General features: G+C 42.2%; 1 protein-coding gene across 1 annotated transcript in view; it reads left to right on the forward strand.

The window, feature by feature from the left end:
- Window positions 1-18,205, forward strand: part of tmem167a (transmembrane protein 167A) — a 29,499-nt gene that overhangs the window by 3,606 nt on the left and 7,688 nt on the right. Inside the window, exon 2 of the mRNA XM_007899749.1 lies at window positions 7,435-7,544. Coding sequence (XP_007897940.1) covers window positions 7,435-7,544 — 110 coding nt within the window. The remainder of the gene's footprint in view (window positions 1-7,434; window positions 7,545-18,205) is intronic.

Below are 18,205 nucleotides of genomic sequence, written 5' to 3' on the forward strand. Positions count from 1 at the left end.
TTAAATCGATCTTTTTCTGAGAACTGGTATGGACTCAATGGGTCGAATGGTCTCCTTCTGCACTGCAGATTTCTATCATTCTATGAAGTGAATGACCAATCCGGGGAATGAATGTTGGCCAAGACATTCATCACTTTTCGAATCGTGTCATGGGATCTTTAACATTCACCTCAAAATACAGACGGTCCCTTAAATTAACATCATATGAAGGATATTACATTCATTCCTCAGCACTCTATTGGGATTATCAGCCTGGGCTGTGGGATCAAATTCCTCACATGGGGCTAGAGCCCATAACGTCTGAGTAATTAAGTAAATCTAAGTACAACTAAATAGAATATGATAGAATATATCAATCTGTAAATTAGTTTTTGTGATCACTGGATTTTCTCATAGTGCCCCCAGTTTGCCAAATGTGATGGCATTTGAGGCAACTGAATCACATGCAGTAGAAAATGACCCATTGTTTGGAAGTGAAACAAACGGCTCAACCTTTTATAGAATTGTTTTTCAGAAATAAACGGATTATGGAGGAAATACAAAGATGTTCATAGTGGCTACATTTTGTTTCTAATATACTATGTAGGTTGGGTTTCAGGTGGACATTGAAGATTCCTGTGGTAGTTTTCTAAAAGAGAAGGGAGTTTCTCCTGGTGTCCAAGCCAGAAATCCCTCAGATTCACTTCATGGCTGTTCGATGGATATTGCTGTATGCAATTTTTTAGCTGCCACATTTGCCCACAAATATACAGTGAATAAACTTTACAATAAATCATGTGAAGCATCTTGTGAAATCCTTCCAATATGAAAGGCACTATATCAAATGCAATGATTATTAGGATTATTTACCGCATCTACCTTGAAACATGATGATGGTGCATTTTTTTNATTAAAGTATATCTGCAGCCAGTCCACAACAGCTAAGTCTTCTTCCCAGGAATGATTAGACTCCCTATAACCAGTATGTATTTTGTGCATTTATTTCTCAATGTCAAAATCAAACAATTATTTTATGCTTCACATTATTTTTACTAAAATAACTTCTTGTGAATGTAATGAGTTCAAATTAGCAGAGCAAGGAGCTTGTTTCTTTTTTGTTCACCTATTTGATCCACTAAAGATGAGTAGTGCTGCAGTCACAGTGTTCTGTTGCATCACAACAAATTGTTGTTAAGTAACAACAACAATAAAATAGAACCCACTGCATTTATACAGCGTTTTCTTCACGTTGGGAAGACGTCCCAAGGCGCTGGACAGTCGAGGGTTTGCACCGAGCTGGGGGTTGGATTCGGGGGAGTTTGGAAAATGACTGAAGGTGCAGTCAATGAGGACTGTCTCAAGGCGGATTTTGAAGGAAGCAAAGGAAGGGGCAAGTTCCAGGGAGTTTGGGCAGAAAAGCTGAAGGTCTGACCGACAATGGTGGGACGGGCAGTGGAGGGGACGTGTAGCAGAAAAGGCTTAAATAGTTCCACTTGTAACTTGACTTACTTGTAACTCCACTCCAGGAATGTGAAAAAAATATTCAAAACCTAGTTTCAGTGGGGAAAAAAATAGAATACTTAACCATAGAACACTTCCATGGTTCAAAATATAGTATTACTGTAAGCAATTGTTTGAATTTTTCCCACTAATTATTTAATCCTTTTCTACTCCTATTTAATATATAAGGAATATTGTTACCTGATCCCTTCCAAATTTTTCATTGTATTTATTCTTACCCTTGTTTTTACAATTCATGCTACCTTGTTAACCACAAAAATTATTGTTGACCGATTCCCATATGGAAGGGTGTTGGTTACTGTATTTTTTGTGGTACTTGTGTCTAGCCAGAATGAGATGGGTCTTTTCTGTTGATATGTAATGATATCCTCACAAAGAATATAACTATGATTGATCTTGCAAGTTTGGTAGAATTTAATCTGCAGTCTATTAAAAGGAAATAATGCTAGTCTGTGTAGTTTTACATTTGTGTAACAGAGTTAGAGGTCTCACACCTGTTTATCTTCACTGTCATCATATTGAAGATTTATTATCCATAAAGAAAACGATTTCTCCAGTAAATGTTGTTCAATATTCACTGAAATGTGCTGACTCTTCAGTCCGTTACAGCTGCTTTATTTTTGCAAAATGCTAAGTACTGTTTGGTACAGCTATGGATCATTGCCCAGTTCTAGAATTGAAAAATGTATTATTCAGCAGAAATCCTGTTTTTGAGGTAATTTGAGATGAAAGCTATCCATGCTTATTAGATGTGGCAGGTGCCGGCAAATGTAGCACTGACCATCTGACATGGCTTTCAATACTTAAAAAAATACTTTCACTGGTAGCTTGTAGATCTATCTATAATGACAGAGATATTAGTTTGATAGTCTAATAATTAAAAAATAAAATAGGGTATGTTATTTATTTAATAAATATGGATGCAATGTGTGCCTCTGCCATATGACTAAAATGCTGAGAGGTGCAGAAGATGTGTTGCTATTTGAGTCCAATAATTAGAAATAATTTATTTTAGAGGAGAAAGAGAAAAAAAAGGAATGAAAAGAGGCCTATCAAGTACAACTGTCCCACAGAGTGTGCACAGTTTCCTTTGTTACAAACTATACTCCAGCTATTTGATCTCTTGCTCTTGCAAATTCTAAAATATTTATTGTCACATTTTCACCTGCCCTCCAGATAACATGCCTCTAAGCTTAAACAGTACAGGGACCACAGTATTGTATTGAGTATTTGATCTTCACCATCTAAAGTTATCCCTACAATATAAAAATTCAGTCCTGTTCAATTCACTGACACTGCATCAGCTGTATTTGCTGGGAGTCTGTTCCACATATACAATATCCTGTGGGGAGGGAGGGTGTGGGGAATTCTAATTTGAGGATTGTTAATTTTTAACCTACATCTTGTTCTGTGCATGTAGTTCAACTCAAATAACTTGTCTGTATTTACGTCATCTAGGTTATTTAACATTTTAAAAACCTGGGTCATATCCCCTGTCAATCACTTTGCAGATGGAAAACTGGTTCAACACTTCAGATTAGTTGATTGATAAGCTTTGCCTGGAGGATTGAATATCTTTGATCGTCCTACGTTGTGGTAGGAACCCTAGGTATATATCGTATGAAATGCAAGAGTTCGGGTTAGAAATGACAGCATAAGTGATGCATCACACTTTATAAGTGCGTTGAGACGTAGTCTCTCTCTTCTAGGGAACCCCAATTTGGAACTTGGAACTCATATAGTGTAAGCACTTCGTGCAGCGTTAGGGGGATTCGGTCACAAAATACAGGGTCACTCTACTTCGCCCTTAGTACTTTTCCTGTGAAGTCCACCCAACATGAAAGGTGCTATACCAATGTAAGGATTGATTTATATTTTTACAATTTCATTGCCCTTTCCATGAAAATTACGTTTTCAACCAGGCTGGATCATAATTTATTATGTCACATACATGTGTGTTTTTTTTAAATAATCTGATCAGTTGTAGTACAATTCAGTGTAAATTTGACATCTAATCTGAGATTTGTCAAGTGTGTCAGCTTGGCTTAGTGTTACCATTCTTACCTCTGAGTCATAAAGTTGGGGTTCAAGACCCATATTGGGACTTGGAATCACAGAGTCTAAACTGATATTCTAATGCAATGTTTTGGATGAGATGTTAAACCAAGGTCCCGACATTTACCTGTTCAGGTGGACGGTAAAGATCCCATGGCACTATTCAAAAAGAGAAGGGAGTTTCTCCCAGTGTCCTGACCAACAATCTCTCAAATAAAATTAATCATTCACTCTTTGACTGTTTGTGGGACATTCTATGTGCAAAACTGGCTACTGTATTTCGCCCACAAAATACACAGTCAATCCACTTGCCAGGATATCCTGTTAAGTACTTTGCGATGTGATAATGCGCTGTATCAAATGAAAGGATTATTATTTGGCGGATCTCACCAGCCTCAGTTTTTCATAGCTTGCTATTTGGAGGCACATAACTCACTGGAAGTGATAAGTAATCAGTAATAAGTCTTAAATTCAGTCAATAACCAGAAGACATGGCCTTTGATTGAAGAGGTGGGGGGGGAAATTCAGAAGGAATGTAGGGAAACACTATTTCAGTGAGCGAATAGTGAACCTGTGGAACAGGTTCCCTAGGGAGACGGTTGAAGCAGGAAGTATTGATTCCTTCAAACCCAAACTAGATAGTTTTCTTTTAGAAAATAACATTATGGGATATAGCACAGAGGTAGTTCAGAACATATGTGCATGCGACCGCCAGGAAGGTGGAAGGCAAACCAGGTGGACCTTGGTCTATTTTTTGTCTATCATTATATTCTTTTGTTAATTGTTTTTCTGAACATATCCCATCAGTTTTGTGGTCAAAAGTTGCCAAAATGTATTCTGGATGCAAAAGTAGATGCATTTACAAAAATGCTGTGGTTAGCTGTAAACATGCTTCTTTCATTTATATTAGCTACTAAATATTCACACATCTAAAGTAGACACTGCCCTGCTCATGTCCTCCATTCAATCTGGCCCACCATTGGTGTTTGAGTATTCAGCCATTCTATCCCCACTCTGTGTAACTTGTTGGCACATTGGAGAGAATTCAGAGCAGAGCATCAAATACTACCAGCTGTTACTGAAATAACCGTATTGGAGGTTGGTGGATACATGTGAATATCATGTGAATTTTCTCCTGGCCTGTTGTTTTAGTTCCTCTACTATTACTTTGGCAAGCCAATATAATGATATTTCATAACATGGTGCTCTTAAGTTATCAGGACTTGCACCTAACTATATTTGTACTTTTCATTGAAATGCCATAATTTATAGCTTTAAAATAGTGAGTGACATGGATATGGTATAATAGTTACTTAATCCAATTTGTATTTGCAAACTATGAGGATAAAATTAACAATGCTAAAGTAACAAGAACAGAAGTCGCTGGGAGCACTCAGCAGGTCAGGCAGCATCTGTGGAAAAAGGAAAGTGAGTCAACGTTTCGGATCCACGACCCTTCATCAGAACTGGGGCATGTTGGGAGGGAGAGGCTTTTAATGGGTAACAGAGAGGGGGGAGGCAGGGCAAAGAAGTCAAAGGGGAAAATGGGGTAGAGAACAGGGGATGATGGTTTAAAGATGTGTTAATGATGCAAAACAAATGGGGGGATTGTAACAAAACAAGAATAGAGGTGTTAATAATGCAAAACAAATTTGGGGGGGAATTGCAACAAAATAGGCAGACCAGAGAAAAATAGGCAGACAATGCTAAAGTAAGATTGTTATAATTTCTTTCCTTTCACCCAACCCACAGAATAAATGGATGTTTGGACTCTTAGTAAAACAAAGCTCTGAATCAACTCCCTTTTCAAAAAAAACTGCAAAACCACAAGAAAATTATTTTATAGCATCCTTCAACATTATCACTAGCACACTTGCAGCATAGATCTACTGTGGCTTAAAAATGGCCCAATTCCAGTTTGCAAAGGAAGTGATGTCAGTTGCACTTTTGGTATACACACAACAAAGGACATCAATGTTGAATTGAAATAAGCCTTTTTTCCACACTTTGCTTATAACTTGGTCGCTGAGACATTGGATCAAGCCAATCATGTTATATCAGGGTTTCCCTAAATCTGGTTCAGAAGGAAATTGAAAGTTAGTAAAGATGACTGGGTGTTATGTGAGATTCAGTGGTTTCTGTGTTGCTGCAACAGTAGATTGTTTGAAGTGCATCTAATCAGGATTGAATATCTGGTCTTGGATTAAAGTCCGTGGGCTTTGCATGATTGTCTTTCCCATTTGAGTGAATGTATCCTTGAGATTTACTGTAGTAAATTGCCTTTACAGAATTCAGTCGCTTGAATCAATTCTGCAGCTGGTAAATGACTATACAGAAGCTGAGTACAAGGCTACTGACCTCTTTCCATCATTTTCATACAGTACAATAGAAGATTGTTGCACATATTGAAATTACATTGTATGAACCCATTCCATTTTAAACCAACTGGTTTTATTTACAAAGATTACTTGTGTAAATATAGGCAGTCTAAATGATGGTATTCTGAATCCTTATATTTTCAGTCTATTGTTTGACAGTAAAACGTGAAATACTTTGACCATAACATGACCATATTTAAACAAATTATTTTTGTATTTCATGTTTTAACTTTCAAAGTAAACTATTTTGAATGTCATATTATTAAGCTTTACATCTTGTTAACTAATAAATAGGTCATGATATTCAAACTCTGGTCTCCTAGACTGAGTACAGTAAAATTAGTAAGTTCCCATTGAAGGTGGAGAGGCAACTGACCATATGGGTTTGTACCCAGAATCTGAGGCTGTTGCTCATAGAACAGCATTTCCCGGTGAGAATAGTGGTCTGCAAACACAATATGAAGAAAGAAATGGGTTACTCATTTGGCTACTGACTTGCTCTGAAGCACTTTTAGTTTTAGTCCCTTGCTTATTGCATTGTGTAAATTATACGTGCATTCATAATAGTCCATGCAGAATGTGAAATGTATGAGTTTCTCATGTTCCAATATTTATTGTCAGCAGAACAATTGTTATTGAAGCAGCAGTTTTCAAATATAGAATTCTTTAACTCAAAAGACACGGCATCACTGACCCAGACGATGTTGCTTAATGAACCTTCTTTGAACATCTGTTGGTCTCGATTAGTACAGGGTGACCAAAACGTTTTATTTTTCAGCTACCCTATTTTAAAAAAATCATATTTTCTTTAAGACTTATTAGACATTGTAATGGTATTACGACTTTTTGGTCACCCTGGATTATCACAATGTGCAATTTAATTTTTTTTCAAGAGGTTGATTGAGAAAATGAATGAAGTTCTTTTAGTCTAAGGAATTTCAAAGCCAGAATACGGTCATTTTCATTTCTGAACGGATAGATACTGAAAATTTGTAAATCATTGTGAGGAAACTGATTGAAAGCTGTCACGCTGCAGCATACCCGTGTGATTGGCTTTTTGTATTGGCCTTCAGTACCAATGCTTCCCATCAGGGTTGCACTGCAGAGCTAACTATTCAATTGTATTTTCTGTTCATTGAATTCTATGCACTATTCACTGTGGCCTGAAAGTGCACAGCACATATACTAGCTATATATGGAAAGGTTTATGTCACACATTATTTGTTTGTAAAGGTTTTTAAAGTGCATATAAGTATGATACTGATCATGGTAGATAAATCAGCAATGGTGTCAGTAGCATTTGATTTTAAGTAATATCAATTCCAAAACAGAAAGCTCAAATTTACCGTTATTTCTATCTGTGTAGTGGGAACTCTTTGCTAGTTGCTTGTTTCCTATTTTCAAAGGAGTGCCTATTTTCTAAATTATAAAAATGTGCGATAATTTGCAATTGGCAGAGCATAAATTGAGGATAATGGAATTTATTTTTCTGTCCCTCTAGTCTGCAATTTTCAACTTTCAAAGCCTGCTGAGCGTAATACTACTCCTGATTTGTACCTGTGCTTACCTCAGGGCTCTGGCTCCAAGAATTCTGGACAAAAATAAAACTGGGTATGTACAGTATATTTTTCTGATTAGTTAATAGGTTCTAGAACTGGACATTATGTTTGTTGTATGTAACGTAGTATTATTTACAAAGCAAAATAGCCATAGTGAGCAATCTACTAGAGAAAAGCAGCATTAAACATTGTATCATATTAAATATGATCAATAGCATCTTTTATCTTTAGAGGTTTCCTCATGACTATGCCTCTTTTTAGGCATACCAGTTTGTCCCAATTTCAATGCTTTGATCTCAGAAATTGCATGGCTCATTGTAATGGGGAATGGAAAGAAAGGAAGAAGCTGCTGTTAAGTATTGAGGAATAAATCTAAAAATCGTTCTTCATTGCTATGACAACACCCTTTGGTTTTTAGCAATAGACCCACCCTAAGCAAGGCATTCAGCTTCTTGTATTGAATAACCAGCTTCTTGTCCAAAACTGTGGCTGATCTCAAGATCATCAGGTTGCTGCTGGCGTCACTTTCTGCACATGAGCAGTATCCTCTGGATGCTCTGCTAACTTTACTGCACATGCGCAGGAAACCCCACTAGTGTCACTTCCTGCATAAGCGCTCTGTACCCACCATGCACAGGTTATGTCACTTTGTGAAGGCTAGATCAGTGGCAATATTTGCACATGGCACACAGGAAAGGAATTCCCCAGCAGCTCTTTCTTTTGCACATAGTTTATAATGTAGCACCTGAGAGAATGGACCCAGGGGATCACATTATAACAAGGTTGCACTGTACTTCAACCAGTTTTAAGGCAAATTTTCTGAATCTTAAAATCTTGCATTAAAGGCATTAAATCGCACAAGAAATTTTAACATTTTCAAATTTAAAATTTTAAAAATGGTTTTCTTTTTATGAATTTCATTTTGAAATAAAGTGCATATGGTTTTCAGCAATAAACAAAATTTTTGATTAGTTGCTGTTCTTTTTGCTTTAATTTGTTTGTTTGCTCTTGTGCATCATCAATTCACGATAACAAATCATGTTGTGTTTTATATATGCCAGCAGTAGAAATGAACGTGTTGGTTTATTGTTACAGATTTACAGATTTTGCCCACAAAATATACAGTCAATTCACTTCACAGTACATTCTGTGAAGCGCTTTGAGACGTCTTGAAGATGTGATGAGGCGCTATAACAAATGCAAGAATTATTTTTGCTGAACTTAATTTGAGAAGATAATGATTTTTAATTCTTCGGACGTATTTTGAAAAAAAGACATTTTGTTAGTAACTTTTTTTAAACATTTAAATGCATTTGAAAAGGATGTAAGGTATAACTTTGTGAAATCAAATCTTTCATGCAATATTTACCTATGGCCTGGGCCAATAGAAAAGTGCGGCCGCACCGTTTCTGCTACAATGACCCTCGCCTGCTACAAACCCGCCATAAATGTAGTTTTTGGCCCACGGGTCGCTTGCGCTGTTTACCTGATGTCACTGTGGACGGAGCGGCTCGTACGCACTTGCCCAGTGCGGCGCAAGAAACAAATGGGCTACACTCGGCGGCCCCGCTGTTGTGATTGTCTGTATGTGTGTCAGTGTGTGAGTGTGTCTATGTCTCTTCTATATATGTGTGTGTGTGTGTGTTTATGTGTGTCTCTGTGAATGTGTGTCTCTCTGGGTCTGTGAGTGTGTGTGGTGTCTCTGTGACTGTGAGTGTGCGTCTCTCTCTCTGGGTCCCTGTGTCTGTGTGCCGTGTCTATCCTGAGTGGCAGGATGTGGTGAGCTCCTGTAGCCTCGCTGGTGTATGTGTGTGTCCCCCGCCCCCACTCACCACCACCACAAAAAATGGCCACCCAGTTTTTGTTAAGGAGGCAATTAAACATTTTTTTGCAACAATCTGATATGTGTTATTACCTTGTGTTTAGTTTTTATCAATAAAGTGAAAAAATGTCGCAGTAAAATGTACCTCAAGCAGCACCAATCAACCCCCGCAATTTCCCCGCAAACGTTAGCAAAGTCTCCGCAATTCCCCGCGAGATTTGTAAATCGCTCCATAATTTTTTGCAAATATGTCCCCACTTTTCTATTGGCCCAGTCTATGACTAACTAGAATTATGAAGTTGACATGATATTATCTATAGTAGCTCGCATTGTCCTCCTGCATTCATGGTCCTCTGAGGGCTTTTATGGGTTGCAGGTTTGTAAATCATCTTTAATCTATTGAAATGAAAAACAGTCGATTGTTTAATAATTCTTTTGCAATGAATACATTACAAAAGCTACTCCCTGTCAAAAAGACCACTAATACTACAAATATCACACCAGAGGAATCATCAGAGATGACTAGAGCAAGGACACTTTTGAACAGAGGCAGGCATATCCCCGTAGGGAACAAAAACCTGTAGTCATTGCCAAGCTGCTCATATATCTCTTTGAGACCATCGGGTGAAGATTGGGAAAAGCTCATACATTGCCTATGAGCCGCAGAAGGAAGGGAAATTAAATAATGTGGAATTTGAAGGCTAACATATCGGTTCTATAAACCTTGACATTAATGAAGGAAATAAAATTGGAATTACCAATATTGCATAGGTTTTAAAAACCTTTTAGAAGGCAAGGTAAGGGTTCCACAGTTTTTTAAGCCCTGAGAAAGTAGGTGTAGGAAACTAACAAATCTTTATTTGAACATAGTGAGGATTCAGAGAGAGGAGGAAGATAGTGGTAGGGGAATGATGAGTTGTGATAAAATCAAATAAGGTAAAGTTTGCAATGGAGAACTCACCACACTTTTTTTCATCTTTGGGATCTAGTCTTAAATTCAGTCGAATATAGTAGAATAAAATACACTGTAAGATGTATTTGAACAGTCTTAGTCCAGGTTCCAGCAAGGTTCAGTTTATAGAGGTCTGTAATTTTGAATGAATTGGCAATCTCATCAGAGAGCTGATCAGAATGTTTTAGGAAATAGAAAATGTCCCACTGTAGTGAGAGTACTGTAATCCCACTATTAGTCTGCATTTGGACAATGAGGTGACTAACATTAGCATCTTTAATGCCTACACAAATGGAAAAGTGTTCCTGTACGTTTTTTTCAAAAAAAACACCAGCTCTACTTTTTTTTGAACGTGTGTAGAAGAGAGTGAGTCAGAAACTGAATCCTAATTGTCTTTAAAATATATTGATAATTTTATTTGTCAATAAGCACATCTTTTTTTCAGCACCATTACTAGTTCATTTTATCCGCTTGAAGGTGTGGTGTCCTAAGCTTCATACAGTACTGTAATAAACATCATTAATAGTGCAACCTTCAGCTTGCATAACTTCTTTCTGTTTATCATAAGCCAAGTGATGTCTGTCTTGCAGCTTTTTTTAACGATTCAACTGAGACCACATCCAATTGCAGCAACTTTATCAAACTTACCAATCCTATATTGTACAGGCAATTATCTTATCCTCAGTGTTTTACATTTATCCATATTACATTACTAACCAGCCCACTTACTCAGTCTGTTGATTTTGTTGCCTTTCTGTTTCTGTAATTTATATTGTTATTCCACAAAACTGTATGTCCTTTGCAAATTGACTGTTTAATTTCCCTTGTTGAAGCCACTCAAAATTACAAGGATGGTTTCTCTTAAGTAATGCGATTAGCTACTTCTCCCAGATCTAGTATGGCTATATACAATTTCTCTTTTTCTTATCAGCAAAATTGTGTTCAAAGTAATTCCATTCTTCTTCAGTTCTACTACCAGTGCAGTTGAATACTCTTGTCAAATGCCTTTTGAACATTCATAATACAGGATGGCTGTTATAATGTAGTGCTTTGGATTCATTAATTAGACCCAAGTTATAATTGGTCCCCGAAAAGAAGGAACCAGTTATAATTTGGTCTACTTAATGAATTTAAAGCACGTTACTCCTGCCTCCAGGTCACAATGTCACTTCTGCTGAGGCCTGCTGTCTTCCTGCACAGGAAGCCGGACAGTTTGTCGGGAATGTTTCTAACATTTCTAGTGACGGCTGACCAGCAAGCTTCCTGCACAGGAAGCTAGCCAGTTCACACCAGAAGTATACTTCACTTTAGGTAACCAAGGGTTCACGGAAAACCCACATTGCTAGATGTTAAATCAGGGTCCTATCCATCTTTTTGGGTGGATGTTAATCATCCTGTAGCAGTGTCCAAAAAGACAAGGGAGTTAGTTTCTTCTGATATCTTGGTCAGCAATCTTTCAGGGAAAATTGGTCATTCACTTCATTGTTGTGCTCAGTTAACTCAAATTGACTGTCGCACTCACCTCCAAGTACACACAAAACAATGTACAATGCTTTGAAATGTTCTCAGTGTTACAGGCTTCAGAACAAATGCAAAGATCAAAGCAAACTCTCACTCTAGCAAGGTAATCCTAGAATCATAGAAACTTATGGCACAGAAGAAGGCCTTTTGGCCCATTGTGTTTGTGCTGACTCTTTTAAGAGCAATCTTTTCAGTTCTGTTTATCTGCCCTTGACAGCTGTGTCCACTTACCTTCCCACCTTTAAGAATTTAGGCCCCTCTCCCACTCCTTTTAAAATGTATCACTTAACACTCTTCCTTTCCTTCTTCCTCTCAAAATGTACAACCTCACATTTATCTGAAATAACTTATCTGCCATTTGCCTGCCCAATCAACAAATCTGATCATGTCCCCCTGAAGTTGCTTACAATATTCTTCGCTGCTAGCTAGACCTATTTTGTGTCATCTAGAAGCTTAGAAATTGTTCCCTGATACTGGAATCCGTATCATTTTTATAAATTAAAGAAAATCAGTTGTCCTAATACAAACTTAGTCACATGGTTCATTTTGTTAAGTAGGTATGATTTGCTATTCATAAATAATGTGGGCATTGATTGTAAAGCTTTATGATAGGTAACCCTGAACTCCGGTGATGCTCTCATGTATATTTGCAGCTAACAAACACACCTTTAATTCTCATGGCCTAAAATGATATAAATCTGTCCTTTTGTAAAATATCCTCCTCGCTTTTTACAAACCCTGAATATTTTTGTCAAACCTTCCCAACAACTTTACTTATAAATGCCCAGGTACATAACCTTTTCTTTCTGTATTTTATCTACTCTCAACATGTTCAGCTTCTTAATGGCTTTATATTCTAATAACTTGAGTACTTTTCGCATTCTGATGATGTGCCAGTGAACCTCAATTGTGGGATCATCCCACAATATTTCATTTTAATTACAAGTGAAAAATCCATTTAAATTTTTACTAGCTTCAGTAAACTAAATTCTATACATGACATCTACTAACTTTGCAGAGTGCTATAAGTAGTGATATGTTTTTCATTTTTTAAAGTGAGTAAAATTACAGACCATGACAGTCTTGAAGTAAAGTAGACCTTTGTACAACGGAACAGATGGTTCTAGTATAATAACTTTGAGTATCATATGAAGGTTTAAAGGCCACCCCATTGTGATCTGTAAGTTCTGGGGGGTTTTCATGAATGAACAAAGAAGCAAAGTTTCAGTGGCTAAAAACATTAGAAAATCATCTTAATCCACAATGCAAAGATTTGAAAAGGAATAAGAAAGTTGAAAGTTACAATGTTTAAAATCAACATTTAATAAATTTTGTTCAAAGTGCTCTAAATATTTTTCTTAAAATCATTTAAAGGGAAGTTTTTCGCAGCAAAGTTGGTTACAAAACTGCTCAACCTTTAGAGTAGTTTCATGTTTCTAATCTTGTGTTTAAAGGGAAATTTTAGGCCAGTGAGGTATCAGCCTGGTTCAATTCTTTCAGTCGAACCTCTGAAGGTTGTAGGTTCAAGTTCTACTTCAGAACTTTGAGCTCACAGTCCACGCGGACACTCCCAGTAGTGTGGTAGGGGAGTGCTGCATTGATGGAAGTGCTATCCTTCAGGCAAGACCTCGAAAAAAGAAGGGAAATTCTCCCAGTGTCCTGGCCAACATTCCCCCCCAAAAATTGGTCATTTACTTGATGGCTGTTTATGGGCATTGCTGTGCAGCAAACTACCTGCCACGTTGAGCTACAAAATAAAGAAACACTAAAGAAGAGGAGGAGAGGGGAGAGAGTGATTGAATGAGAGAGAGAGGAGAGTGTGTGTGTGAGAGATAGAGATGAGAGAGGAGGAGTGAGAGAGAGAGAGACAGACTGAGAGAGGGGGACAAGAGAGGGAGAGAACGAGAGTGAGAGAGAGAGAGGGTGAGGTTGAGAAAGATAATGTCAGGGAGAAAGAAACCAAGAGAATGGAGGGCGAGAGCACGGAGTGTGAGAGAGGATAGAGTGTGTGTGAGAGAGAGGGGGAGTGAGAGAGTGAGTAATTGAGAGAACAACAACAACAACAAGATTCCATTTATAGAGCGCCTTTCACGTCGGGAGGACGTCCCAAGGCGCTGTACAGTTGGGTCAGGACCCGAGCAGGAGGGAAATGGTCAGGGTGAGGGGAGGGAAGGGAGGGAGCGAGGAGGGGGTAGAGAGTCGAGAGGGGAGCTGAAGGCACGGTCAAAGAGAAAGGTCTTGAGACCGGCCTTGAAGGAGGAAAGGGAGGAGGCGGCGAAGGCACTGGGGGATAGAGTTCCAGAGCCTCGGGGCTGAGAGGCTGAAGGCCCGGCCACCGATGGTAGGGCGGTTGGGGCGGGGGATATGGAGCAGACCGGAGCCAGAGGAACGGAGGGTACGGGCAGGTAGGTAGGGGGATAGTAGGTCAGAGAGGTAGGAGGGAGCAAGGCCGTGAATGGCCTTGTAGGTGAGGATGAGGATCTTGAATTCGATCCTCTGGGGGATGGGGAGCCAGTGGAGGCGAGCGAGGGTGGGAGTGATGTGGTGCGGGACAGTACACGAGCTGCAGAGTTCTGAATGACCTGCAGCTTGTGGAGGGAGGTGCCGGGAAGGCCGGCGAGGAGAGAGTTCCCATAGTCCAGCCTTGAGGTGATAAAGGCGTGGACCAAAGTTTCAGCAGCGTGAGGGGTGAGGTAGTGCCGTAGTCTGGCGATGTTCCGGAGGTGATGGAAGGCGGTGCCAGTTGTGGTGCGGATATGAGGGAGAAAGGACAGCTCAGGGTCGAACAGAACCCCGAGGTTCCTGACTGGCTTTGAGAGGTGGAGAGTGCAGCCTTGGATGCTGATGGTGTCAGCGCCTGAGGTGCGGAGGCGCTGACGTGAGCCAATCAGGAGGGCCTCAGTTTTTCGCACGTTGAGCTGAAGAAAGTTGTCTCTCGTCCAGGACTCGATGTCGGACAGGCAGCTGTCAGGACATCGGTGGTCGTGGAGTTGAGGGTAGAGGAGGAAAGGTAGAGTTGGGTGTCATCCGCATACATGTGGAAGTTAACCCCATGTCTGCGGATGATGTCACCAGGGGGAGCATATAGAGGGTGAAGAGGAGGGGACCGAGGACAGAGCCCTGAGGGACACCGCACGAGACAGTGCGGGGGCTGGAGGAAAAGCCATTCGTGGAAACAAAGTGAAGACGGTGGGAGAGGTACGACCTAAACCACTCAAGGACAGGGCCTTGAAGGTTGAGGTGGGAGGACAAGCGGTGGAGGAGGATAGCGTGGTCGACCGTATCGAATGCTGCCGATAGGTCGAGGAGGACGAGGAGGCAGAGGGAGCCCTGGTCACAGATGGTCAGGATGTCATTGGTGACCTTGACCAGGGCAGTTTCTGTGCTATGGGCAGCACGGAAACCCGACTGAAGGGGTTCGAATAATGAATGGGTGGAGAGGAAAGAGCGCAGCTGGGAGGCGACAACTCGTTCAAGGACCTTGGACAGGAAGGGGAGGTTGGAGATGGGCCGGTAGCTTGATAGCTGCGACGCATCAAGGGAGGGTTTTTTCAAGGTGGGAGTGATGGTGGCAGTTTTTAAGGGAATGGGAACAGAGCCAGAGGAGAGGGACAGGTTGACGATGTCTGTGATATGTGGGGCAAGAAAGTGGAGCTGGGAGATAAGGAGTGGAGTGGGGATGGGGTCAAGGGAGCAGGTGGTGGGTTTCAGGGATAGGATGAGTTTGGTGACAGAGGGTGGGGAAACGGGTACGAAAGTGTGTAGGGGAGGATGGGTAGGAGTCGGAGTGTGGGAGGGAGGGGGTGGGGTGTGGGTGGAAGTTGGAGGGGAAGTGACCGCGGAGCGAATTCCCTTGATTTTGGATTCAAGGAAATCCAGCATCTCCTCGCAGTGAAGGTTGGAGGAGATGACCTGCGCGGGGTGGCGGGGGGGACGGAGGAGTCGGGATGTGGTAGAAAACAGTAGCCTGGGGTTGTTCTTCGCCTCCAGGATTATCCTGGAGTAGAAGGACGACTTGGCCGAGGCTAGAGTGGAGCGGTAGATTTTGAGGAGGTCCAGCCAGATTTGTCGGTGGACCGTTAGGCCAGATTTGACGCAGGTGCGTTCAGCGGCCCGCACCTGGCTCTTCAGTGAGCGGAGGTGGGTGGTGAACCAGGGGGAGGAGCGAGAGTAGGAGACAGTACGGGAGGTGATGGGGGCAAGAGTGTCGAGTGTGGAGGAGAGGGTGTTGTGGAGGAGGGTGAGAGGAGAAGAGGGGTCAGTGAGGGTTGAAGGCCAGAGGGAGAGGAGTTCAGAGGACTCCAAGGCAGCGGTTAGGGATTGTGGGGGTAACTTCTTCCAGGGGCGGTAGAAGATGGTGGTGGGTCTGGTGGAGGTGGGGAGGGGGGTGGAGGTGGTGAAGGAGATGAAGTGGTGGTCGGAGACGGCCTTGTCGGTGATAGTGACATCCGAGACACTGAGGCCCCGGGTGATCACCAAGTCGAGTGGGTGGCCGTGACTGTGAGTGGGGGAGTTGATGTGGAGGGAGAGGTTGAGCGAGGAGAGCAGGGAAGAGAAGTCTGAGGAGATGGAGCAGGAGGGGGTGAAGTGCAGGTTGAAGTCGCCCAGGATGATGAGGCGATCAGAGCAGAGGCAGAGAGATGTAAGAAGTGTCGAAATATCGGAGATGAAGGTGGGAGAGGTTTTGGGGGGCCGGTAGAGGAGGAGGATTTTAAGTGAGAGGAAGGAGGGGTGGGAGAGGGTGAGGTGCTCGAAAAAGGGGAAAGAGCCAGAGGAGTAGGGGGATAGGGCAAGTGGTGTCCTTGAGACAAGGGCTACACCACCGCCACGGCGGTTGGGGCGAGGGATGTGGTGGGAGGTGTAGCCGGGTGGTGTGGCCTCCGTGAGGGGGAAGGTGTCGCCTGGGGTGAGCCAGGTTTCCGTTAAGGCCATGATGTCAACACTCTCATCAAGGATGAGATCGTTGATGACCAGGGCCTTGTTACAGAGGGAGCGGACATTTTGTAGTCCGATGTGGAGGGAGCGGTTGACAGAAGGGTGTGTGGGGAGGGGGGGGTCCAGGTTGTGAGGCAGGGGTGGGGGAAATGGGGATGAGGGAGGAGAGGTTGGCTCCCCGGGTCTGTGTCCGGGGTGGCTGGCGAGTGTGGTGGGGAATGGGGCAGTCGGTGTGGCTGCTGCTGGACAGCCAACGCCGAGTGCCACGGTGAGCCCGGCGGAGGATTCCCAGGCTGGAACAGAGGGAGGTTGTGGGAGGGTCAAGTGGGGATAGATGGCGAGAGGGACGGAGAGAGAAGAGGACAGAGCGGGAGAGATGCAGAGGAGGGAGAGTTGGGGGTAGAGAGGAGGGAGGAGGGAGGGAGGGGTTGAGGGGGCTCGGGTCAAAGCAGCAGCCATAGTGCGCACGGGGGAACCGGGAGCAAGCGGTCAGGTGGATGGCATTATCCCATAGGCTGGGGCTGGGGCAGCCAACCCAACAGGACCATGGTGGGCTCTGATGTGAGCCCTGGGAGGGGGGGGGAGGGCACAGAGGGGTCTTTTTTAGGGTTAGAACAAGAGAGTGTGTGTGAGAGGAGAGGGGGTTGAGAGTGATTGAGAAGGGGGTTAGTGATTGAGAGTGGAGGGGGGAGAGAGAAACAAAAAGTGAGAGAAAGAATTGAGGGCAGCGTTTTGTGGTTCACTGTCAGGACAGATGATCAGAGTTTCCCTAAGCCACTGCCGGGGGGACCAAGGACGGACACCGAGTGAGTTACCATGCAGTTTCCTCATAGAAAGCTTTCTCTTACCCTTGTGAAAAACATCTCTACGTCCTTCAATCCAACCTCCCTCCCCACCCTACCTCTGCGACCTCTGACCCAGCCATTCTCTTTGCAGAGCAAACACCAGCTTGCTTCGTGTTCCCCCCCACCCTATGTGCCTCTCCATCGCCATTTTGCTCCTGCTCTCTGGAGCTCCATTCCTTGAGTCCCTCCAACTCGCTCTCTCTTTCAAGGCACATCAAGACCTAATTCTATGACCACGCTTTTAGTAATGTTTTCCCTTCCCAATCCCATCTCCCTCAACTTCCACCCCCAGCTCAGGTGCCCAGTCGGCAGTGTTGAGCGCTTTGAGACGTCCTTACAACATGAAAAAAGTGTTGTGTAAATGTTATGTTTCCAGAAGAGAAACACAAAGTATTGCTTATGTGGCCCACGGACCTTTCTCAAATAAGAAATCCGGCCAGTGGCAGCCAAAAGGTTGGACCACCCTGATCTAGAAGATTGTTGGACAGGACACCAAGAGAAACTCCCTTCTCTTTTTAAATAAGATCATGGGATCTCTATCACCCACCTGATCAGTCAGTCGATTCCTCAGTTCAGCATCTCATTTGAAAGACAGCACGTCAGGCAAATTAGTTTTCCATCAGGAAATCAGAGTCACA

Source organism: Callorhinchus milii, unplaced genomic scaffold, assembly GCF_018977255.1.
Source record: "Callorhinchus milii isolate IMCB2004 unplaced genomic scaffold, IMCB_Cmil_1.0 Scaffold1, whole genome shotgun sequence".
In the NCBI taxonomy this organism is placed as follows: Eukaryota; Metazoa; Chordata; class Chondrichthyes; order Chimaeriformes; family Callorhinchidae; genus Callorhinchus; species Callorhinchus milii.